Source organism: Perna viridis, chromosome 4 (genome assembly GCF_037379345.1).
Source record: "Perna viridis isolate PV_CMFRI_1.1 ecotype Kerala chromosome 4, ASM3737934v1, whole genome shotgun sequence".
Classification (NCBI taxonomy): Eukaryota; Metazoa; Mollusca; class Bivalvia; order Mytilida; family Mytilidae; genus Perna; species Perna viridis.
Window position 1 is genome coordinate 43,631,304 of NC_142448.1, and position 26,908 is coordinate 43,658,211.

Below are 26,908 nucleotides of genomic sequence, written 5' to 3' on the forward strand. Positions count from 1 at the left end.
TATCCACAACTAACCAACCATTTAAACAGTAAATAGAAAAAGTGACTTAATATCAAACATGAAACAGGTTTAAATTTATCTATGATGGTAATATGCATATTTTAGGGTTTCAAGGTTGAACACTACTACACAATCTAGTTTGCAAGGTAAGTCGGTTCCATAATAAATTAGGAAAAACGAGTAAATACATTCAATACATCATAACAATTCGGAAACCAATGCCTATTGATACCATGACGAACATGTCTTCAGTGGCAATACCGCAATATATTTAAATCGAATAGTGTAGTTACAGTGAGTGATATAGTTAACTTCAGCGGATAGAGTTTGTCTTACATTGATAAAATGACCATTACTGTAATGCAGATTTTTAACTTTTTATCATTTCATGTTATTTTAATCCATGGTTGGAAGAAACTGTTTAAAATCAAATATATTTGCGAATTGCCCAGTCAACTACCCAAGGAAGTTCTTTAGCAAACGGGAAGACCATTTCCAATTCCCATCCCTTAAGTAAACTGTAACAGTTATTCGCTGTAATATCACATGATAACTAACCAGATTGGACGAAATAATACCAACAATACAGCTTATTGTTCGTCGTTCTTGATCGGTGAAAATTTATTGAATTCACTACAAAAAGTCATGCACTGGTTCACTGTCGGAAATTATATGTTATAAGCTCCTAGGTGACCGTCTATGGTTATTTTGGCAGTCAGTAGAATCCCTCCGACAGATCTACTGACTGTCTAAATAATCATAGACGGTTACGTGAGCTTATGATATTTTTGTACGGTTTTGCTTATCTACATCATGGGGAAATAAATTACTAAGTAATCTTTGAACTGTGTATTGCGTGCCATGTGTTATTTTCTAAGAAGTATTATTATAAAATTATAAGTAAAAAGAACAAAATGTTACTTCGTCGGCTATCTTTTTTTAAAAATAGTACTTGTTTTTCTATATGTTGTTTGTTGAGATATGCCATGGAGAGATTTAAATGTATTATTGAGTGTATGTACTGGGGTGTTTGTTTGTTGTTTCAGTTCCTTTTTTTACGTTACACTAAAGAGGATGGTTAAGGCCTATAATAATTAATACTAGTCTTACTCCACCACAGATTGCATGCGCATGTCCACAATTATCAAATGTTGGTTATTAATGTGTCTGTGTTGCTTTAATTACCTTAAAGTTTGATTTTGAAGCATTGTTATCGTTAATATGTTAACGTGGAATTTATTACTTTTGTTGTCGGGGCCTTTCAGAGCTTATTACACGTGTTAAAGACCTTTTTGTGGTTTCTGATTTTTTGATAACTATTTTGTATATATATATTGACCTGTTAGTCCCCCCCCAAAAAAAAATACCTGGACCAACACATTACCACAACAGACAGAAGGAAACTTTCATTTTATGAAATAATTCGTATAATAAGGCCAGCGAGAGTCGTCATTGAAGGAAGTTGTAAGAAAGTCGTCGTTTAGAGAATTTTTGAGGGGATCCCTTCTTTGACTTACATATATTAAATGAGTAAATGTTTGCTCTGCTTGATCAAATGGTATGACTCTCAGGTTTTAAAGTTTTTGATGTAAACGTTTCAAGCTAATTTAGAGCCTTTTATTTCCAACATAGTTTTACAGTACATGTATATTTCTTTTATTTTGCTGTTTTTATATTGATTGTGTTTCTTTCTTTGTTTTTTGTTTGTTGTTGTTTTCATTTTTGCCTTTTTTACAAGAAAATATATTGCACTTGCACAACAATGCCCATGGCGATGTTATGTCATTTCAGGATACACCCAAGCAAGAAAAAGAAACAGTTCTGCCAATAATATGGAACCAACCGTAATAAGAAATGTCTTTTCCATTACATTTACATTTATCATGATCGATGTAGTCTATGGTCAGGAGACGGCAACGCGTAAGTATATATCTTTTATATGCATATAATAATATCCGTTCAAGTCTGTCACCAGTGTGACCACTATAACCAAATTAACCATTTCTCGCGATATCTGATATTCATAGTACAGTCTAGTCTAAATTTCCTCTGACCCTGCAACCCTCCTTTTACTTGGATATTTATGTGTTCCAGAATCTCCTTCCAAACTCTCGTCTCGCACGATTTCACACGAACTCGGTTAAACCAAGGATTTATGTATTTATATTTAACTCATTTAACTCCTTGGTTAAGCATATCAACCAAATACGGTTTCTCATGTACAAAGGACAAAAACCTGAATGATTCCAGTCTAATTAACATATGACTTTTTCGTGCATTATTTCCTATTCACCTTTCACGACCTCAGCGATGACAGTTTATAAAAGTGTAAATTTTATGACTTGTGTACATATCGATCGTAAACAACACCCCTTTATCCAAATTAGTACAGTACACCGGAAACAGCTTTGCAGATTTGTAATTATAGTATTCATGTCCTGTGATTTATAGCATAGCCTACATGCTAGCATAGAAACACAGTATATCAGGAAACGGTTAAAAGGCTGCAAGGGAGATTCGAAGTGTGGTACTCCGGGGTAGTGCTAAAATATAACGTGTTGTGTGACACACCATTCCTATTCAACATTACATATCAATATTCAAACAAATCAAAGACTGAAGTTTTCAAAGTCGCTAATCGTCGAATATTCACTGGCACTGATTTTGGCTTACTTTCAACATCCAAAATGGCACGAATGCTCTAAAATCCGGCGACTTCTACTAAAATATTGATTCTCTTGACATTATTACGTACTCTTTCGTAACCGTTATGACCCGAATGTTTCCAATCATTCGGAACAAGATTAAACAACTGTCTATGGTCATATATAGATATCGGAGTCCTGATAATATATATGACCTTTATTTAATCAATTGTAATGAACGCCTGTGTTTGAATCGGAAACTGGGTAATTATTATATATAACATAATTCAATGCTAACCTATCATTTTATCTCTTAATATAAACTTCCAGTTCTAATACAAGCAAAAAACACGAATAGACATGTGTATGATATGTTTTTAAAAAAAAAGGTACGCTGTAGCAATCTTTGGGTCGCTTATGATATTGGCCAGGGTACCAGTTTAGGAACCAGATTAAGCAGCTGGCAATGAATATTCATAAATATCGGGGCGTGCTAATGTATATGCCCTATATAGTCTTATAACGAGCCTCAGTGCCTGAATTGGAAACTGGGTAATGTCCAAAGCTAACCGATCATTTTATGTAAACTTCCCGTTCTCGTACATGCAAGAAGCACACGTAAAACACACGTGTATGATACTTAAGAGGTACATTTTATCTCGTATAAAGCTAGAATTATGACGCTATGGCGGTAAACACGGTGGGGATCTGCAGCATTACGTGGCGTGTAACGCCATGTTTATGTAAATCGTGTGCGAATATAAGTACTGAAATTATGAGTGCAAGAAGTCGCTAAGAATTGTAGAGTCAGCAGAAACCAGAATGGTCACACTTGGTTGGTCTATTTATTAATTTCCAGCTCATACCACTTGACATGTTATCCCATGTTGGCTGATCAGTGTAATTTGTTAGTATCTATGACCATTTTCTATCTGGAGCCAGGGACATAGAAATATCAAATCTATTTCCTACGCGTTGTTTACAACAAAGACAAAGAAATGATTCCTTCTAAACCAAGAGAAAAAATGTTTTATTATTCGTGTAATATATTCCTTCGTTGTTAATTTGCAACAAAACTTATTGCGGCTTGTTTATCATTTTATCAAAGAACAATATCTGACGATTTATCAGTCTCACTCAATAATACACATATATGACTTTTTAACTTAATTGTGTGTTTTGTGCTTTTTCTCCTTTTCTCCACTTTTGTCAACGGATCATAGTTTACCTTTCCTCGTTTGTCTACCCCGGACTTGACTTTTTATGAGCAACTCGGTGGGTGTTTCTAGAAAAGCAGAGGACGCTTACTCTACCGGTGCACCTGGTCCATGCTCCCAGTTTTTAGTGGAGTCCGAGTTGCTCATTTACTTTTGTTACTTTGTATGAATGAATTTAGTTCCTTTATGTTCTTTGTTGTGTGTGTCTGTTTTCCATGTCTGGTCGTTGTCCCTGGATTACATTCTTTTGATTACCGCTATAACCTTGGTTCCCTTGATTACTCTTGTCTATCTTCAATTTTTAATGTGCGGTATATCATTTTTGTCATTTTTATACCCTGACTTGAAGGCGCCGACAGTATATAGTGATTAACACGTCCGTGCGTCCGTTTGCACCTTTTTAGTTAAAAGTTTTTTTTTCTGCACCAACTTACCGCAATCGATCGATATTTTAAGAGAGACGTTAAGTGTGCAAATATCAGTGATACAGATATGCTAATTGGAGTGATTCGATTTCAGACTCCAGCTAGATAAACTTTCTGTTTGACGACTACGTTTATGTTTCGACCATGTGGAGAGCGGGGCATCCTTTTAGTTTGATTTTGCTTGTTTTTGTTTTGTGTTCTTCCATTTAACAATTTGTTTTATATTGACTGTTTGTCTTTTAATTTAATGTTTCTTTGCCTTGTTGTATATTGCACTAAAATGAAAAAAAAAACAACAAAAAAAAAACAAAAAACAGTAACAACATGGTGATATTTGTTTAGATTCCGAAGTTGCGATTGTCATGTTGATCTTGACTTCTGTTTCTTTATTTAGCATGCTCCTCGGGTGCTTCTACTGGAAATATCCCAACCATTTTCCTCAGTGTTTTCGAAGCAACACAACAAGGTAAGTAGAAACACAATTTGATTTTAGTCTTTGTGTATGAGAGACAGAGCCTATATAAGAGCCTATATAAGATGAATGGAATATTAACGACAGGGAATGAAAATTATTGTGTTTGTCGTGAAGTTTGGTCACGAGAATTTATTTGGCTCGAATTAGTCTAAAAGAAGGGCAAGATAGGGGACAGGTATGGCAGAGTGTGTGATGTCCTTTATCTGAAATTATTTTTGTCAACTATAAAGCCTCATAAGTGTAAAGTGAAGAGAAACAGCATGACGGGCGATACACAATATGTTCCAATTCATTGAGAAACAAGTTTCAACTACTAGAAAGGGGTAAATTCACTAACACTGGTTTCAGGCCTACTATTTTACCAAAGTTTCAACTTACTATTTAAAATTTTCTATTTGCGTATCTTAAAGCTAAAATATTATCTGATTACTAATATACAGAAAATACAAGCTGTTGTGTCATAATTTAGTCACAAGGAGGGCACAAAACTCTGCTTCTATACAGTTTTCAAAGACTTTTCACAAAAATGACAGAATTAGGGGTAGTTTTTTTAACCCAAAATACATAGTGCAAGCTTAGAACAACAAAATCTTGTGTCAGGAGTTGTGATGGTACAGAAGGCTGTTTTCGTATAAAGACCAATGAGTTCGACAAATGCGCTCTATATTTTCTACATAAAAATGTCTCATGAAATAAGCTTTATTTTACACAATGCAGCTAAATTTTCTAATTTGGCTTATTATCATCTACAGTTTTAAAGCAAAACATGAATAAACAGTAATGAATGTTTTAACGAAGGCACATATTCAACGAATGAATTATGCAATTTTCAAATTCAATTAAAACACTCTTGGAGCTGATTTTTACAGAAGCCCATAAGGGTCATATGAAAATTACGACATAGTCTGTCGTAATTTCGACTTATTCTATTTTATTGTCAAATGATCCTTATGGGCTTCCGTAGATTTTGATACATTGTTCTTTTTTTCTGAACATACTCCTTCATAATAAAAAATATTTTATTTGTCAGATTTGCAGTCTAAACCTGATGAATACTTAATTGATCTGCAGATTAATGGAAATTTAACCTCAGTTGACTCTAACAACATATATGATGTCCAGATGCAGATTCTTCCCCCTACGGAACCACAATCCATCAGCATTGATCCATCTGAAGTTTTCCGGCTTGAATCCCGGACTTTGAAACAACCTGAGTCCGGCTATAGTACAAGAACATTTCTTCGTTTAATTCAGCCAATAGACCGAGATGTAAGGGGATTTTAGTTTATACCCTCGCTTGCGGGATGTACATAGTGGTCATGGTATCCGTTTGTCTGTTCGCCCATCTGTTCGTGCGTCCACAACTTTTTGTTAGATTTCTATCCAACTACTTTTCACAACCACTTAATGTTTTGATAGAAGCTTAAAATTCAACATTTTGACAGAAGATTTCAATATGTATGCCATGTCGTGTGATTTGATTTCAGACAACCGACTCTTACTTTCTGTATGGAAACATTGGTTATATTTTGACCTTGTTATTACTAGGGTTAGAGCAAGGGATTTCTTTTAGCAAGTTTTCTCACAGTTTTTCTTGTTTTTATTTGTTTTAGTATGAGAGAGAAACAAAGAATGAAATTGTTTAAAATAAAGGCAGGATCATTTGTGAAAAACAGTAAATAGGTTATTATAAAAATATAACCATCTCTACAACTACCGCCTGTATAATTGAATGGTTATCTGGTACCTCTCACTTCAACAGCCGATCAATTGACTTGCACGTTTTTGTTCCAAATAGTCAATTGTTAATTTTTTTAAATCTTAAACTTTCTGAGTATTTATTTCTACTGTTGATGATGTGAATTTCCTCCTTGAGATACACACAGAAATTTGCAATATTTATGTGAAGGATATCTTTGTTTTAACTCACATAGCACTAGTCAGCGAAAGAAAAAAAACTACAATGACAAATGCTCAAGTTTTGTTTATCCTTGATTTATTTTTAATGAATCATTATTTATATTTTTGATAAAAGGGAAATCACAATCAATCAGTAAACGGATTGGTGTCTACCGAAGATGATTGAAGCATCGCTCTGTGAAAAAAGTGTACATATATTTGTATAAAAAAGTTCCAAGCATTAAGATTTGCGTTTGTGTAATTATATTAGAACATTTTTTTAGAGCGTTTGCGATTTGAGAGCAATATCCAGTGAAGCGAGTTTTACATTGCAATTTCGAGCTAATCCCATTTTTCACAAATTATCGCAACCGTTTCATTATTTGTCATGACACTCTACAGGGGCCTACCGCATTGACAACAGATGATTTAAATGTGATTGAGTTTCGAATTATTTGCCAAGTTGCGGTAAGTTGGTTTCTTCATTTGTTTCTTGGTCAACACCAATATAATTTAATTTCAGAAGTAACAAGCTTTCTAAAAAAAATGTGTTTACCATCTTTTTACATGACTGTGACGTCATTAACCTTTTCCAATTATTTTACTCGTTTACTCGATTTACTCAATTTGCTAATAAAATTAAATTATTAAGAATGACTGTTATATTTTTCGGTTTATTTGAAATAAACTCAATGCCCGTGGTGCATACTTGATAATAATCTGCTACGAAATCCCATGATTGAGTTTATTTTTAAATAGACTGAAAAAAAATATAAAAGTCATCCCTTAAATAACTTTTTTTAAAATAAATGCCCGGGCATTAGCGTATAACTCAGTTTGATTCAGCCCAAGCTGACCACATAGTAGTACGTAGCAATTAATCAATTTGCCATACACAAATACACAAGTCTGATACAAGAAAGTAACCAAAGCAACCAAGATTCTAGGGAAATCAAAAGAATGTAGTCCATGGAAAAAGACCATACAATGAAAACAGACAAAGACATCCAGAACACAAAATAACCAAAATAATACATACAAAGTAACAGAAATAAATGAGCAACTCGGACTATTTGCCAATCACCGAAGAAAATATTACACAGTACAATAACCACTTTTCAGAAAAAAATTGAAAACAAAAATTTCAAAAATGTGTTATATAAATTTGAAAACATAGTTAGCCATTAGGAAATATAAAAAAAAATCGAATAAAATGTGTAATAAGTACAGTTTATTACATATAAACATGTTTTTCATCTGATTAGAGTTGTATATGTCATATAGCTTAAAATATACCAATGACTTTTGACCTACTTTCTCGTGGTAGACACGGCAGTGTGAAATTGGCAATTGCAAATTATCGACCAAAAAATAAAGATTCTTTATAGAATCTTTGTGCTAACTGTGGGATAGTCGATGGGCATGTGTGAGGCTTGCTCAATATACAATTCCGCGAGAAAAATTCTTTTGCTCTACCAAAGCCCTTGCCCACGGAAGTTTATATTACGTAAGCATGCTCATCGACTTACCACGAAAGAGTCATTCTATTCTTTTTAATGTAAATATTTTAGGTATCACAGGTTTCTACCACTTATGTCATCAGGGTCAATATTAAAGATGTTAACGATAACACACCGTTGTTCCTGAATAGCTCTTACTCAATATCAGTGAGCGAGGTATGTATAAAGAGTTAAATTATAAAATATGTAATGGCACTGATAGAACCAAGTGCAAAAGGGATTGATAAAAAGGGATTAACGGCGTCAGAAACAGAGACCAACCATTTTGAGTAAAATGTGCGAAGATGGGAAACATTGCCTGGGACATTCTTTATTGCGTTTAGAACAAATATGATAAAATTCCATGGAACAAGCAAACCCGTGGGAAATGCTTCATCAGCTCCAGTGACATACATTTAACAAATTGAATTTATTTTATTATAAATTAATTTGAGATAAATACTGAAATCTGATTGGTTAAAATAATTTTGTTATATCTCAATGAATAAAAAAATATTGACACGCCCCTATTCAGTTAAATTCAGAGCTACTTTTCTCATGTTTAAAGATCAAAATTCTTAAGTAACATGAATTTAGATTTTTACTTTGTTCTTTTTTCCCAAATAAATATGAGAGAAAGACCAAGTATGCTATAATTAGAAATCCTGTATGATATTACATAGAAGATCACGTGTTCCCATAAAACTCAACTGGAAAACAGCCAAGCAATATCCAACCTTATCTGTATAAATATTGCACAGGGACAACTCCGCCTTTGACGAAAATAACTACATTTTTAAATTGTGGTGTTTTATTTCGACTTGCCGCTGAACGAGAACACGAGCTATCCGTGCCTGTATATTTCTAATTGGTCAATTATCGTGTGGACAATTCAAGTCATAAATCATTTATAGCACCGCCTTCCTCGTTATCCCAATAAACGTCTCGTGGGTTCAAAGCCTATTTGAATAACTCGTATAATTGAGTGATTGGTCAATATGTAATAGAGATACAATGAAATGCCGTTGATTCGTAAGAAAGAAAACACGAGCCCAAAGGGCTAAACTTTTTCGCTAGGCATTTTTGGACTGATGGTAATTACATGTAGTTACGGCACGCCGAATGGGACTTGATCTTTTGTAATCAAAATCAATTTTGTGAGACAAAAGTCTATTTTGTGTCACAAAATTCAATTCTGTGTCACAAAATTCATTTTTGTGAGAGAAAATTCAATTCTGTAAGATAAAAGTCAATTCTGTGAGACAAATTTCAATTTTGTATGCAAATTAGTTTTCAGAATCCTTTGGATATACAAAAGAATTCAAAATGTGCAGCATCGTGTACACGTGTATTACAAACTTAAAGCATTTACTGCAAACAGTGGATAAGGTACATATACGAATGTGCACGGTTATAATAAAGCACATGAATGACAGAAATATCGGATATCGTAATCGTATTACCGACTGTCACTTAATCTTGAATCTAAAGATAGATCATTTGAGCTTTTGTAAAGAAAGGAAAAAAAAGGACACGTACTATGTCGGTTTTTCATCTCGCCCAACCTGCTCCACTCTACCGAATTTCTTGTGTCATACACTAATAGAATTGGAATGAAATAAGTAATCTATCTATATCTGCCAAAAATCGTGAGGGATAGTGGAACAAAATAATCTTTCACCGCACAACATACTTCTAATATGATTTTCTTGGCTAATCTAACGATTCATTTCTTTTTCCAGCTAAATTTGGGACAAATACATTAATACAAATTATTTTGTCAAATTTTAACAAAATTGGTTGCGATTAACAGGTCGGGCAAAAGCATTTTATAGTTGAGTTGAAAGATGCCAGGAAATAATCCCGTAATTCACCAGGAAAATCCCAATAAATCGAAAGTAGAAAAAATGCGTATTTTAAAACCTGTTTTATCAAACAAATCTCATAGAAAACGTGTAATAGCAGTTTTAGTCATTTCAAAACAGTTTTACTGTAGAATGCAACTTAAATGATTTTTTTTAAAATTTCACTTTAAACGGCCTTAACTGTCCTGCGATGCTCAAAGTAATCGGAAACTTGCGTCTGCGAGACCTGCGGTTACTATATCCAATGAGAAACCTTCTTACAAAATCGTGATGAGAGAATTCATTTGCATATCCAAATGATTCTGTAAACTAATTTGCATACAAAATAGTCTTTTGTGACAAAATTCAATTTTGTGACACACAAAATTGAATTTTGTGACACAGAATTGACTTATGTGGCACAAAATTTAAAATTTGTAGTATGTTATAAATTTTGTTAATCAGAATTCATTTTTGTTGAACAAAATTCACATTTGTCTGTACAAAATTGAATTTTGAGTACAAAACCATAAGAGTGCCATTTGGCGCCCCGTAATAGTGGCGTAAACGTACTGATAAATCGAACAACGGTTTACACTTTCTAAAAACTAATCACTGAGTTGTTTTTGGAAATTTTTGTCTATTGTTCGTCCACCGTTGATTTCTAAAAAAGAATCCACTGTTAAAACAATAGGTTGACGTCACAACAATGGTTTAACAAGTGATAAGAATAGTGTTTTAAGTAAATGGAAAAATGATTTTTGCAATATTTTAAACCAAAACATTGTAATGTTAATGTAAATTGTAATAAAAGAGTTTACGATGAGTTTCTAGACTGTGAAATAACATCTGAGGAGGCATTTAATGTACTAAAGAATTCTAAGAACGGTAAATCTCCCGGTATAAACGATATTCAAGTAGAACTGTACAAAAACCCCACTGCACTTGACGATTTGACTAGTATATTCAATATATGTTATGATAGCGGTAAATGCCCAGTTATGTGGAGCAAAGGGGTTATCAAGCCAATACCAAAGTCATCCACTTCTGATCCTATAGATCCATTGTCGTATCGTGTAATAACATTAGCTCCTACGTCATGTAAACTGTACTGTGGTGTGTTGAACACTAGATTAACCGATAAACTTGAAGCGAGCGACTTTATAAAAGATGAACTGAATGGCTTTAGAAAAAAAGCTCAATACCATAGACCATTTGTCAACTTTGACTTCTATTATAAAGACAAGAAAGTTAAAGAAGCTTTCAACATATGTTGCTTTTATAGACTAAAAAAAACCTTATGACTGGGTTAGTAGAAACATGTTGTAAGCTTGAATGTATTGGTATTAGCACTAAAATGTTGAACGCTCGATATTCTATCTATAATGATGTTCAATCAAGTGTAAATGTAAATGGTAATCTAACAGAATGAAACATGGGTGTATATTGCCACCTCTGTTATTTAACATTTTTATTAATAGCTTTGTTTGTGAAATTAAACGTTTGAATATTGGGACAAAAATTGATGATGATATTGTATCTATACTTTTATATGCAGACGACGTTGTATTTTTAGCAGAAAATGAAAAAAATCCGCAAACTTTATTGGACATTTTGAATATATGATGTAATAATAATGATCTTGTGGTAAATTTAGATAAATCTAAGATTGTACATTTTAGACCTCAGTTATTTAATAGATATTCCTTCAATTTAAGTAGCACTCCAGCTAAGGATCATGCAAAATGTGATTCATGGGTAAAAAGCCTACATATTTTTATTTTTGATGTTTTGTTTGAAATGTCATAGTAAACAGAAATTAACATGTGGTTTTTCATATAACCCGTGCTTTCAGGAGATTAAAATTATATAGAATGCACTGTATATTTCAAAATTAAGGGAGATAACTCTGTAAATGGCGCTCAAATAAAATAGAATCTACTGGATTTTCAGTGTGGATTATCTCCTAAGAGCAGGCAGATTTGAATGAATAATTACACATTTCATAGCATAGACCCATAAAACAACTTAATTACAAAAATAAAAATATGTGGCCTTTTTTGGGGTGTATCGCATTTTTCAGATTTTACATGATTCTTACAAAGACAGCTATTTAATGTGTAATGGAATTAACTTAAATATAGTTGATAGATATACCTACTTAGGATTAGTACTTCATGAATTTTTGAGTAATATTGAGACCGCCATAGCTGTGGCAAACTGCAAGTTGTTCACTTGGTTTGTTAATTGCAAAATGTAAAGCTAATGGTGGTTTTGAATATTCTGTATTTACTAAGTTATTTGATACACTGGTTATGTTAGTAATAGAATATGGTGCATCCATTTGGGGTGCAAAAGAGTTCACATGTATAAATGCAATAAAGAACAAAGCCATGCGATTTTTTATGGGTGTTGGAAAATATACTCCAAATTTGTCATTATATGGAGATATGGGATGGATGCCATGTATTCTAAAACAGTGGTCTTGTATTCAAGTTATACAAAGAGTAATCAAGGGAACCAAGGTTAAAGCAGTAATCAAAAGAATGTAATCCAGGGACAAAAACCAGACATGGAAAACAGACATACACAACAAAGAACATAAAGTAACTAAAATCATACATACAAAGTAACAAAGGCAAATGAGCAACTCGGACTCCACTAAAAACTGGGAGCATGGACCAGGTGCACCGGTAGGGTAAGCGTACTCTGCTTTTCTAGAAACACCCAAAAATGTATAATAGCAGAATAAATAAAAAGGTATTTTTATGGTCTAATAGATGTTGTAATAAGAAGATAAAGAACTGGAATTTTAGAGTTCACAGTAAATTTAGAGATCTTAATATGTCATATTTGTGTAATACAGAATATATTTTTTAAGAAAAATGTTGTAAAACATATTGAAAACGAATCATTTATTATGTATAAACAAAAGTGGTGTAACGAATTAATGGCAAATGACCATAGCAAACTTAGAACTTATAGATTATTTCAAAAATGAAAATGGTAAAGCAAACTGTGTAGGCATGAATATGCCAGGTAGATATCAAAGTGCATATGCTAAATTTATATGTGATGTGGCACCCATAAAAATTGGAACTGGCAGGTACGAAGGTTTTTCAATCGAAGATAGAATATGTTTTCTTGATGAATGTGTTATGATCAATTTTATAGAAAACGAAAAACATGTTTTACTTGTACGCAATGACTTATTTTACAGAGCTTGTGATATTGATGATAACTTTATGAATATGTCAGAGGATGATTTTTTTGGGGGTTTTTATTCAGGAATGAAGATATATGTTTTTGCATTGCAAAAATCTGCATTGATATTTTAATTCATAGAAAGAATGTTTTATATAAATATCGAAATATTTTAATTTGTTATGTATCTATTATAGTCTCTCGCAACTCTTTTAAGGATGGCTCTCGAATGGTAGTAATTTAATTACTTTTAATTTTTCTACTAATTTTATTGTGAGAGGTGAGACTTAAATAAAATGTCTGTCTGTCTGTCTTGTGTCGTAAAATAAACGCTTTCTGTCATAATTAGATAAATTTGTTAATAACTTTGATACCCATACGTTTTAGCCCAAAATGTTAATCATTTTTCATGTCTTTAACCAGGTAATGCCTATTGGGACAACGATACTAACAATATCAGCTACCGATAGAGACACTGGTTCCAATGGTGCAATATCATATGCATTGACTGACAGCCTGTCGGTAAGTCATGGATAATGACATTCCTCATGTCTAATCCCCAACGTTGGTTTTACCTGACAACTGTTTATATAAAGGATATCCGCCATTTTACTTGTGGGAAAATAAAAGAACTGTATTTCACTTGTTTTCTATAAAACAAACAAACATATCAGATATTCCTCATCATTTTGTTGAAATTGAATGACTGGAGACGACTTCAGCAATCCTAAGGAAATATAATTTATAATTAAACTTTTTCTTGATATTTTTAATAGGTTAATGAAAGACGTAAATTCAGCATTCCCTCACCATCCATTGGTCATGTTGTGCTTTCGCATGTATTAGATTTCGAGCAAATGGAAAAACGAAGTAGTTACATATTCGGCGTAATTGCTGTTGTAAGTATATTAAAATATCAGTAAAATCAAACAGTTACATTTGTATTTAAGTCAGAGGCAGCAAATCAAAGGAAAAAAATAGTGCTATTTCATTTCAGTGAAAAGTCAGTAATTTCAATTGGATAAAACATTTTCAAGTGGTATTAATAAACCTGCAGTATAAAGTTTTATCAGTCAATACCATATGGTAATAATGCCCGGACAGTGGTATTGACTCGCCTTTGGCTCGGTAATTATCACAGTCTTAGTCAATACCACTGTCCTGTGGGCAATCCAAACGTCACGATATTGTCCATTTATCGACAACTATTATGTAAGTAATACACGTTATTCATAAAAACAGTTGTAAAATATAAACATCATGGTAACGAAATGAAATCTTTAAACATTAACTGAGAAAAGAAAAGAAACGAAAAAAGCCTATTTATATCTTTATATTTAATGTAAATACACACGTGTATTCGGTTCGAATAAATTAAAAATGTGGGGTTTTACTTCATCAAGGACGGAGGCAACGTGAGTACTACCTCAAGTACAACATTGTTGATAAACATTCTTGACGCCGATGATCAAGGACCTGCGTTCATATACCAAGGTTGTTATCTTGTCGACGGGGAGTGTCTCAATCCATCTTACACGACAGAGCTTTCGTTGAATATGGTTAACGCTGTACGTATATTCTTTTGAGTGTAATTTTTACCTTGTCCATGCTCCCAGTTTTTAATGGGGTCTGGGTTGCTGATTTTTTTTTTGTTTCTTTGTACATGCTATTTTGGTTATTCTTTGTCTATTTTCCCTGTCTAGTATTTTTATTCTTTACATTTATTCTTTTGATTTCCGCACGAATCTTGGTTCCCCTTGTCAAAGGAATTTGACCTAAACTATCCATTACAATACAATTAAAGATATATAAACATGAACAATTCCCAACGATGTTAGAACTGTCAAATTTGTGATGGAAATTTTTGGTCGTTCCCTCCGCGGGACTCGAACTCGCACTGCTGTGACATCTATGGCAACACCGCCAGCACAAAGTCCAGCGCCCTAGACAACTCGGCCAGCTAGGCTATATAAAAATATAGCCTTCACTGGCCGGGTCATTCCTCCTTGTAGGATTAATCTAGGGCTGTAACTTAGTACACGATGTATGGTAGTACGGGACAGTTCATTTAGATGTTAGTATGTAGGATAGAGGATCAAATCTCGTACTACCATGTTTGTTTGTTGGGGTTTAATGTCCGAGCAGCAATATTTCAGCTATATTCAGACGATGAACATGAAATTGATGACAAAATGAACATGAAATGATGATGAAATGAAAAAGGGATGGGACACAAGGACAATGGGGTCGACAAATTTTGATTGCCACTGGAAATAGGGAGAGGTGGGTAGGGTCGGACAATTTAGCCTCCTGTGGCGGAGCCCTATGGTGCCTACTCCGGGAGAATACCACAGTAGGGGTCTTTAACGTGCGAGGAACGTGGCATCTTTCCCAACACGGTGCACCACTATGGTTTGCGGTCAGGTTTTCCCTATTATAGCCTGACAACCCCAGCAAGTAACACGCCAGGGGTACCCCATTCCACCACCACCTGGGGCACACATCCCAGTTGCTCTATGGGCAGAGCGCCCTAGCTAGGGTTCTGAGCACTATTTAGTCGCCTTTTACGACAAGCTTAGCGCTGCTGCAGGTCTATTCTTATGACACCCGGACCTGCACGGGGCCGTACTACCATACATCGTGTACTAAGTTACAGCCCTAGATTAATCCTACGAGGAGGAATGACCCGGCCAGCAAAAGCTATATTTTTATATAACCTAGCTGGCCGAGTTGTCTAGGGCGCTGGCGGTTTTGCCATAGATGTTACAGCGGTACGAGTTCGAGTCCCGCGCGGAGGGAACGACCAAAAATTTGCATCACAAATTTGACAGTTCTAACATCGTTGGGAGTTTTTCAGACATTTCTATACGTTTATATATCTTTCCTGTATCAATTTGATCCGATGAAGCAGTGTAGCAAATAGAGTCGCCACATTCTGAGACGTTTGTATATATATATATATGGCAAAAGATGAGGAAGACATAATTTATTAATGATAAAGAATTTCATGTGTCTAAAAATGTATAAAGCTGGAAAATCAGCATTTGCTACGTTTTTGTTTGTGAGAATATTTTGGTATCAACAGTTGTACACCCTACCCTATGTATGGTTTATGTGTGTGTGATTTTTTCATCCATGACTGACACATCGAACAAGTGAACATGCGATCTCCGAAACAGAGGTTTGTAGCTCCTCCGTTTCTGTTTGTATGTAGGAGACGTAGAAGATACAAGGACCTCTGTTTCGGAGATTGGTGAAAATGAACATATTTTGAATGAATCATAACTACATTTATAATGCTGAATGTGTCAAAGAGACAACAATCACACCGGGATAAAAAGAATGTCAGCTAAAGGTCTTAAATGAACGACTGGGAAATCACCACACCACTGGGCAGACTGCAGCTGGCCCAAAAACATTATACACAGGTACAACGAAAAGTTACCCCTATATACTCCAGCAACTTAAAAGTAATTGAAAACGAAACAATACATACAGAAGCCAAACATTCCTGATTTGTATATTTTTATCATATTCATAAAAACCCAAATGCGTATTGGCGACGTACATATCGAAGTATGTTTAGATACTGTAGTGAAAAATATTTAAACCTAACCCAGAATTATTCTAAATTACTTGTGTACGCAAGAAACTTTAGAAGCCTCTTCGCATCAGCCGATGAGCGGTTACTCCTTGAAATACGTGCGCAGCATATCGAAATGTACAATATATGTAATTGGTATTTTATTTTAATCTTAAATGTATTCTTACCATAAATAAACCAAAGACCTATTTAAACCGAAAATAATCATACAGTCCTGAATAGGTTCGGTTTCGCCAGGTTTCATTGTATTATAAATTTGTAGCCAGAACGCCTTCACCTTCGACCAGCTCATGACCAGAGATTTACAACTGATTTGATAGCAAGAGACAAAGATTCTTTAAATGCTCGGGTTTCACTAGAAATTGTAGAAAGTGAGTAACTTTTTTTGTTGTCTCAATTATGGGTCATATACAACTGTAAAAGAGGAATATATAAATAATTCGTTCGTTTCGTAGTTTGAATTTTCAAAATTAAAAATAAAGTTTCATTAGAAACTGAGATACACATGTATGCGACTTCAATACTCCTTGAACGTACTTAATTGCGGCTAATAAGGAGTTATTAATGACAACTTTTTTGCATTCAATAATAACTCTTTTGCGAGTTGAAATGTTACATTCTTTCACTTTGTAATGATTCGACGAGTATTCGTACTATAATCCTTTAATTATATTGTAGAAAATAATAGCATTGATAAGACCTATACTGCTACTACACTTTACAATGAAGAAATTGTGAAAAACCATAAACCTGAGCTTCGTAAATCAGTGATATCCTCTTTTGGTCTCTTAACCAAAGCCGATGACTGTGATTTACCGTCTATGTACTGGATTCCTAAACTCCACAAGAATCCATACAAACAACGTTACATAGCTGGATCTGCAAAATGTACCACTAAACCTCTTCCAAACTTTTAACTTCTATACTCACAGATGTTAAAGATGGTTTGCAGTCCTACCACAACACTTGTTACTCCCGTAGTGGTATTAATTCTCTTTCTAGAAAAGCAGAGGACGCTTACCCTACCGATGCACCTGGTCCATGCTCCCGGTTTTTAGTGGAGTCCGAGTTGCTCATTTGCTTTTGTTACTTTGTATGTATGATTTTAGTTACTTCATGTTCTTTGTTGTGTATGTCTGTTTTCCATGTCTGGTCTATGTCCATGGATTACATTCCTTCAATTACCGCTATAACCTTGGTTCTCTTGATTGGAGTAATAGGGAGTCTCTACTCTAAATTCTGGAATTATCAAAATGTATTTATTATTGCCAAAGTTGCAAATGGCTGGACTTAAAATCGCATTAATAAAGACCTCATTGTGAAATTTTGAACATTAATGATACTGTTAGTTCTCGCAATCACAAAAATCAAATTCGCTATAATTCATGTACGCAATAATTTCGTTATTCACTGTTCTCCATGATTAAAATTTCCACCCAGCATAAAGGGTTAAGCATGAAAAAGCTGGGCACAATTGAACTAAAACAGTTTTAAACTGAGTCAACAATACAGCATAATAAGATGGAGGTGCGGATCCAGACACTATGAAAAGGAGTGGTGCCAGTGGGGTTCCTCAGAAAAAGGAGGTGCTACGACATTCACTTTTACACATTTTCCAAAAAAAGGAAAAATGCTAAACCCTCTTCTTCCCCCTTGGGTCTGTCACTCAGATGAAAGAATTCATGTCGCAAGCAGAAAAAAAGTTGACCTACATGCAAATAGTTTTTATAATATTGATATATAATTAAAGCGTATTTTCATTCTTAAAAGAGGCTTATATCATGAAAATATACTGTCACACTAATCTTTATACTTGCAGCTATTCCTTTGGGATACCAAAACCATTTTTTCTTGGAAACAATGGATAGTCCAATTGGTTCAAGAGCTTTTATGATGCAAGTACTGCCGATTGATAGAACGAAATTACAGCGTTTAACAATAGTCATAAAGGTACAGTGAAATCTTTCAAAACCGAACCCTTGATAAATCGGCTACATGTACCTGTGTAAACCAAACATCTTTTGAAGTCTTTTATATAAGTTTCAATATGTTTAACCGAATATATGCCTTAATTGATCAAATATCTCAAGATCGTCATCATGACCTCGTGGTTCGTTATGTTGTACTAGTATCTTTCTGTACCAGGAGAACCGATTTGTTTACAGTGTCATAGCTTTTTCTTTCCTCCTTCGCCCAGCCTGGGCTTGAAATTTTATGAGCAACTCAGCAAATTAACTCTTTCTAGAAAACCAGAATACACTTACCCTACCGGTGCACCTTGTCCATGCTCCTAGTTTTTAAAGGAGTTAGGGTTATTTGTTGTGTGTGTCTGTTTTCCCTGTCTAGTCTTTATCCTTGGATTATATTTTCATTCCGCTCGGATCTTGTTCCCCTTGATGGCTCTCTTGGTCCTAAAGGGGTTTGGTTTAAACAGGCCTAGGTTTCACTGAAAATGTTACAATAATCATAAAGCCATCAAGCAGACATTTCAATTATAGACATGCGGTAGAAAAACTTTAAAAGTGCAATCACTGTTCCCGGGGATATGGGGTAACTTTTCGAAAACCGTTTTTCTTATTCATGTTTAAATTTTGTTTGTTTGTTTGTTTGTTTGTTTTGATTTAGCTATCGCTGTAATTGTTTAAACACAAAATAACAGCAGAAGAAAAACAGATTTTTCCTACGGTAGAATATAAACTAGAAACTAATGATATTGGAATAGCTAAAAGATACTAAGATTTAAATAGTCAGAATCTAGTTAGCATGTCTTTGTTGTCTGGTTTGCATTCCAAATTCAACGTACATCTACCTCAATGACACCTTTTTTCAGCTGTGTGTAAATTCCATATTGCTATGTCGTAAACAAACATGGCTGCCGAATCAATGTAAATGCCTTATGCATGCAATGATAATTTAGATATAATGCAACTCGTTAACGATGTGAAATCACCAAGAAAACATATCAGCGATAATATCTCACGAACTATAAGGGAATAACCATTTGATTCTGAGGGGGCTGGCAAATTTGTGGAGTCGAAATATCTATTTTTGAAATTTTGCGTGTAAGAAATTTATTTTCAACCGCATCGGGGCAAGTTTAATTATTTGTTTCCATTTCATTATATGAAATCTGGATTGAAGTAAAAAATTATTCATTTAGTTTCTACATGTACGATATGGAAAGCCAGAGTAGATCCCTCGATGTTAAATTTTTTTTCCATAGGTTGCAATGGGAGAAAATTTGTAAATTCGGCAACCCAATTTTATCCCCGAAGTTCTTTCTCTTAAATCCCCCCTCTTTTCATTCCCTCGAACATTTTACAAATTCACCCCGAAGTTATTTATTTCAATCCTAACTTACAACTTAAAACAAATATATATATATATATGGCCTCGTAATTTGTAATTCCGATGAATGGAATGTCTATCAATTTGTACCAGGGATTGGAATGTCTAAATTTGTAACTCCGGGGTTTGGAATGGCCGAACTTACAAATTGTCATTGCGTGCACAACGTTCGGTTTTTGGCATGCCTGAAATGTACCGAAGCTACAAATTCTAAGTTTTCTACGCATGCTCCAAAACAAATATGACTTCCTTGCGTAATGGTTTACTAGTAAACAATAACTACCTATTTCAGAAAAAAATAATTCCGCCAAAATCATTCTTCAAATGCAAAATCCTTTTTAGAAGTCCTTCACCTTTAAATATAACATAAGTTTCTTTAATGGTTGCCTACAAATAAAAAGATATTTGCATTTCTAATTATAGTAACAAAAAGAGTTTTCCAAAAACTTGACTTTTCAAATACTGACAAAGAGAGGTAACTCTAATTCATTTTAGGTACTCTCACACTACAGTCTTTTTTATCAACAATATAATTTACATACAGTGCACCTTAATGCATACACAGATTAATTGTTTATTAGAAATCATTTTTTTTGTATTCCCTCATGTTTTACCTCACATGTACTTTGGCTAATAAGGTATTTAACTATCTTTTGACAACACCTGACTGTTGTCAATACATGAATGCCATTTCTTTCTGGACAGTACTTTAAAAAAAAAAATAATGAAATACATTTTAATATAAAACAAAACAAAGAAAAATAATTATCATTATGGACAATGACTAAAACAATGGAATATCATTATTATTATTGTTATCACATAAATAATAGCTGGAAAATTTAAATATAAATAAGGCCATATTGTGAAGATGATTTACATGTATGATGACAGAAAACAGTTCACTCTATTATTGAAGAAAAATTGAAGGACTTGTCAAAAGCAATAAATAGATGATTTTACTGTGATTGGGGGTTTTTAACGACCTTGAATACCAATACAAGCCTCTCACGGTCGATGTTAGTGGGTTAATAGAACCAACTGGTGTTGGTGGCGGAGCCCAGCCTTCGGGATACCTGACCGAAGAACTCGGTCAGAGTATGTCCTACTAGCGGCTGGGCTGCTGTGTTGACGCTCTGGCCTTCTCCCGGACCCCACGGACCCCGGGTCCGAGAGCGTTTCCCCACTCTGTTTGGGAGTACGTCAACGTGTAGAGTGCGTGAATTTGCTGTGTGATGCAGCTTTTGGAAATTCCTGTGCAAATGTTTCATTATATGAGGTTTACGATAATTATCAAAGTCACAAAATATTTTTTAAATGTATAAGATACATCATTTGAACAGTAACTTTAGTAATAAAATTCTTTCATGTGCCCATTTCGTTAAAATAATCAATTAATAATGATACCCGATGGTGGTTTTTATTAACGTAGAAAATATCAAAGGGGGGTAAATATAAATATTTTTATATTTAAGCTGCAATGTTTATGTCTTGAAGTCATTTCCCGGTTTGTCTTACCTCAAAATATATAAAATGTCTGAGCTATGAACATGCATGGATATTATATTGCACTTTATTGTAGTCATGGTTTTCAAATAAACTCGTGAGGATTTATGATTTGTTTAAATATCTCATCTAACATTGTAAACGTAGCTTATCTTATATTGATACACACTGCACAGTCAACTTCATAATTAATTCTGTGTAACCATAAATTACTGCACAAAGACACATATTTTTACCGTTGTTTTGTTTTTATTTTTATCCATACTATTTTCTCAATATATAACCAAGGGACTCAACTCATAACCTCACAGCAACCACAACTAGGTTGCACACGTTATCACATCACAATACATATAAACTCTTATGCATAACCAGTAAATTTGAAAACAATCTCACAGCATGTCAAAGGTGCAATCGAGTGCCACCGCAAAATGCCAATTACTTTTGCAAAGCAATGAAACACTGCTGGAACAAAACATGTGAATTTCCCGAACGTTATGCGCGGAATTACAATTTGTAAGGGCGGCACATTCCAAACCCCGGAGTTACAAATTTAGACATTCCAATCCACGGTACAAATTCATAGACATTTCATTCCCTTGAATTAGAAATTAAGAGGCCGAAGTTACATTTTTTTTGGTTTTTACTTGTAACTTCGGGGTGACTTTGTAAAATGTTCGAGGGAATGAAAAAAGGGGGATGTAAAAAAAATAATTTCTGGGATGAAATTTGTAATACCGGATCATTGAAATTTGTAATTCCGGGTAAAATTGGGTTGCTGAAGTTACAAATTTTCTCCCATTGCAACCTATTGAAATAATTGTAATTTCGTGGGGTCCACAGATATTCCATAGATATTCGATTTCTGCATAATTTATTATGTGTTTCACTCCCAAAATTTGTACATTGATTTCTTTAATTTTCAACCTTACTTCCGACGACCTGGCCAAACGAGGTATTTGATGGTCACAAGATTTGTCGTAAAAAACATTAAAAATCATTTCAGGCAACGGAGATGACGGACAACAAACATTATAATAGAGCTGTGATTGATGCTATTTTCCGCAACAGTTCTTGTGCTAATATAGGTATTTGTTGTTTTAAATAGCACTCCAGCTAAGAATCATGCAAAATGTGAATCATAGTTGGAAAGCCTACATATTTTTATTTTTGATATTTTGTTTAAAATTTCATAGTAAACAGAAAGTAACAGGTGGTTTTTCATATAACCCATGTTCATAGGAGATAAAAATTACATAGAATGAACTGTAGATTTCAAAATTAAGGGAGATAATTCTGTAAATGACACTCAAATACAATAGAATCTATTGGATTTTCAATGTTGATAATCTCCTAAGAGCAGGCAGTTATGAATAAATTATTACACATTTCAAAATACAGACCCATAAAATAACTTGCACTTTTTATGGGTGTATCACATTTTTCAGATTTTGCATGACTCTTACAAAGACATCTTCGTTTCCGCCATTGCAAAATCACCATATCAATGACTGTTTCTGACATCTTTAAAAAAAATCTATATGTATTTTTTTTAAACCAAGCATCAGTTTTCTCAAACGTATCAATGTCGAGGATGCATTTCATGTACCGCGTACCCAATCACATATCAGCAAAAAACACGCAGTTATTGTTTTTTTTTTCTTTTTGGAAAGACTGAAACTTATAGTCATGAGCGATAATACAGTGAAACCCGTCTAAACCAAACTCTGAATAAACGGACAAAATGTTTCATGCAGGCAGTTTTTAAGTCTTTTCATATCAATTCTAATGCATTTTGAACCTGGTTTAACTAAATACCTGTCTAAGCCAGGTTCATACTACAGTCCAAAAGGGTACGGTTAATACATGTTCCACTGTATGTAAAAATATATATATCAATATCGTTTTTCAGCTAATGAACCATGCCCAAGTATTACTCCTATAGTTGGAGGAGTTTTAGGGGCCTTGTTGATCCTGGTCGTTCTAATACTAATTGTTGTTCTGGTTTTACTTTGGAAACAGAGACGAGCAGGTAAGACTATCGCGGGCATTAGAGAGTTTTAAGATAAAGATTGCGAGGATTTTGTTTACATTTCTGTCAGTTGCAAAAAACAAATGAATTGTTTAAGAAGGATTTTTGTATAAATATACTTAGTAAACGTGTAAATTAATGATTTATCAATATTTGATTAATTTATTGTTTATAAATATGAAATAGTGTTTTCTTTCAGATGGAGCGAATATCAGCGAATCGACAAAACCTCAGCTGTATCTCAAGGTAAATCATAATACTTGTCATAACCGGATAATGAATAAACCGTAAACCTGTCTAAACCAGACACTTTTAAAATCCTTCGTATCAATTTAAATGTAATTCTGCACCTTTCTTTTTACAAGTTTCTTGATCGGAACCACTCCCCCTTTTAAACCCCTGATTAACCGAACAGATTTTACTTCGGTTTAGACAGCTTTAATGCAGTTGACAAAAATCTAATTTCTCAATATATAGTAGGAACTCGGGTGTTTATAAATATCCTATAGAAACATGTATAAACCACAAGAAAAACTGTTTAAACTGAATGTCTGCCTTATCCGAACAAACCCCCAATCAAAAAGGGGTTCGGTTTAAGCAGTTTTTACTGTATATCATTTCATGTTTTTTTTTTGAGACAAGGGTATTCCTATTTGGCCAGTGACACTTGTCTTAAACGAACCATAGATAAACCGTTTACTTGTGCAAACCGAGCATCCTCCTTAAGAAAAAAATATCAATCCGAAGGGTTCGGTTTCAATAGTTTCATAAATACAAAATGTATTAAACATTATTAAATTGCATAACCATTTATAAAAAAAAATTCAATAATTCTATGAGTTTTTCGCGTTTTAATATCCATTACATAATCAATGACGTAAGTTGATGTATGTGTATTTAATATTTTCTATGATTTTAAGTATAGCACTTGAATCAGTATGTTCAGTAAGTCCACTATACGGCCACCATGTTTGTATTTCGATGTTTCTGGTAAATAAGGTTCGAGTTTAAGAGTAGAAAGTACAGTAAAAACTACTAATATCGAACTCCTTTTGGTCAGGGAATTTGTTCGGATAAGGCAGATATTTGGTTTAAACAAGTTAAAATAGTATAACTGATATAACAGGACCAGTAGATGTTGAGTTTACACAGGTTACCGGTTTATCCAGGGTTTGGTTTAAACAGATTTCACTGTATTTTCCAGTAAAGAGTGTAACATACGTATCAACTTGTGAATCTACTGTGGTTCTAGTTTAACTTGGGGAATCCATATACAGAATAGCATAGTTTAACATTTATTGAAATTAACCTTTCTTGTTTACAAAAAGGTTCTTTGTATTTAGGAGAATGAAATTTAATTGCCTTGTGGGAAGAAATTTGCGGAGACATGTTAACTACCAGTTTAAGGTCGGATTTTAGACTTATTATTTTATGTATATTGCTTTCCATTTCAGAAAATATGAGAGTAGAAGAAGACATAGAAAATGAAGCAAGACTGGGACTAATATCCACAGGAATGTTCGATTTACATGATTTTTCTTGCTCATTTATAAAACTTATAGTAAAATGTTCATGTGTAGAGGTCAAACGTTTTCGGGTGTGTTTGAATCAAAATACGTGTACATCGTTGTATACCTGTACTTTTTGTTCATTTGTTCAGTTATATTTATTAATGTTAATTAGTTTACCTTGACCAAATGTCTATGCGAGCTTATGTCGTCATTTGCGTCCGTCGTTGTCTGTCGTATAATCGCCATTTACATTTTTAAAGAAATATACACTCTCGTGATACCTCTCATTGGATGGAAGCCGTAGAACGACTCCTTCATTCTAGTTTTATTATTTTTTATTAACATAATTTATTTTATTTATAGTCCGATGCACATTATTCATTTACTGAAATATTTTGCGCTAATGTAAAAAAAAGTGTTGAAAAAAATATTTCTTAAATAAATCTAAATAAATTACAACACTTTACGGCTGCTGGTATCAACAGCCGAGAAATGGAAAGATCTTTTATAAAAAAAATGACGAGAACCAATAAAGATTCGAGCGGAAATCAAAAGAACTTATTCCAAGGAAAAAGACTAGACAGGGAAACAGACAAACACATACCAAACCATGAAATAACCAAAATAACACAATATTTTGCTTTAAGATTTACATGTCTTATTGTATGTGCGGTCATATCTTAAAAAGTTATGTAACTAGAATCAAAATCCATTTGAAATTTGAATTGTATATTGGATAGTATCTACTAGTATTTACTCATGGCAATTTTTTTTAAATGTTAAGGTAAAAAAAAATGGACCGGTCGTGTTTAAAATTCGTTCAAGTGGCGATTAAAGTTTCGTCTATAAAGATTGATAAGCTCCCGTCAATAACCATTTATATATTCTGACAGATAAGATTATTTTTCTATCACAGAATTACGAAGTTATCAGTAAAGTTATAATCTTGACCGGAAGAATGCTTTGTTAGAGTATGGCATCGACCAGATTTTGATTTTAAACTCCACTTTCACAGAATTTAAAACGCCCGGTCAATACTACATGTATATGTTAATAAATACGTAATTTCATATTGCATGGCCCTGTTATAGGTTTGAGGTCTGTCATATTGGTTGAGGCGGTCGTATTGGTACCAAGGCATTGCCGAGGGCCAATACGGCTGTCGAGGCCAATATGATTGACCGAAATCTATAAAAGGGTCAAATTGAATATGAAATTACAAATTTATTGACAATTTTATTAACCAACTCCACTAGATGATTTTTCGTGTTTTACCAAGAACATGTAGATTTATTTGCATTATTCAATTTTAAATATCCTTTATGTATAAAATGGAAGATTTTTTTGTGTTTCTGCAGCTTTTAGTCCTGGTGATCAAATTTCATTAAATCCAATTCTAACTCAAAATGGCGGCGTCAAACGACCGGAAGTTATGTTGCCGTATTGGCCCTGGTTTGATCCATATCGGCCCTTTTTTCATATTGATCCCGTATTGATGCCTGGTTTGAATTCATATCAATTGGTCAGTTTTTGACATATTTAACGTATTTTGGGTAGTTGGTTAATAATGATTATATAATAAAAATGATGAAATTCTCTGTCAAATGATACCAACTGTTGGTGTAAGAATTATTGGCGAAAGTCATAATCTTGAACGAACGGGTATATCTTATAATAAGTTGTCAATTACATTGGGCCA

General features: G+C 33.8%; 1 protein-coding gene across 1 annotated transcript; it reads left to right on the forward strand.

The window, feature by feature from the left end:
- The first annotated feature begins 1 nt into the window (after position 1).
- LOC148620199 (cadherin-99C-like) lies at positions 2 to 26,546 on the forward strand. The gene is made up of 15 exons (XM_088580887.1): positions 2 to 146; positions 1,792 to 1,920; positions 4,682 to 4,753; positions 5,793 to 6,031; positions 7,064 to 7,129; positions 8,233 to 8,337; positions 13,632 to 13,730; positions 13,985 to 14,107; positions 14,612 to 14,776; positions 17,075 to 17,183; positions 18,632 to 18,762; positions 22,673 to 22,754; positions 23,579 to 23,698; positions 23,898 to 23,944; positions 25,153 to 26,546. Exons 2-15 carry the CDS (start codon positions 1,833 to 1,835, stop codon positions 25,159 to 25,161), a joined length of 1,455 nt encoding a protein of 484 aa, XP_088437013.1. The 5' UTR covers positions 2 to 146; positions 1,792 to 1,832; the 3' UTR covers positions 25,162 to 26,546.
- The last annotated feature ends 362 nt before the right edge of the window (positions 26,547 to 26,908 follow it).

Bases quoted from the DNA above. Each gene is read 5' to 3' on its own strand.
- LOC148620199 (XM_088580887.1), top strand. From the start codon at position 1,833: ATGGAACCAACCGTAATAAGAAATGTCTTTTCCATTACATTTACATTT. The intron at 4,754-5,792 runs GTAAGTAGAAAC...TTTATTTGTCAG, and splicing joins TTTCGAAGCAACACAACAAG to ATTTGCAGTCTAAACCTGAT. The intron at 8,338-13,631 runs GTATGTATAAAG...GTCTTTAACCAG, and splicing joins ACTCAATATCAGTGAGCGAG to GTAATGCCTATTGGGACAAC.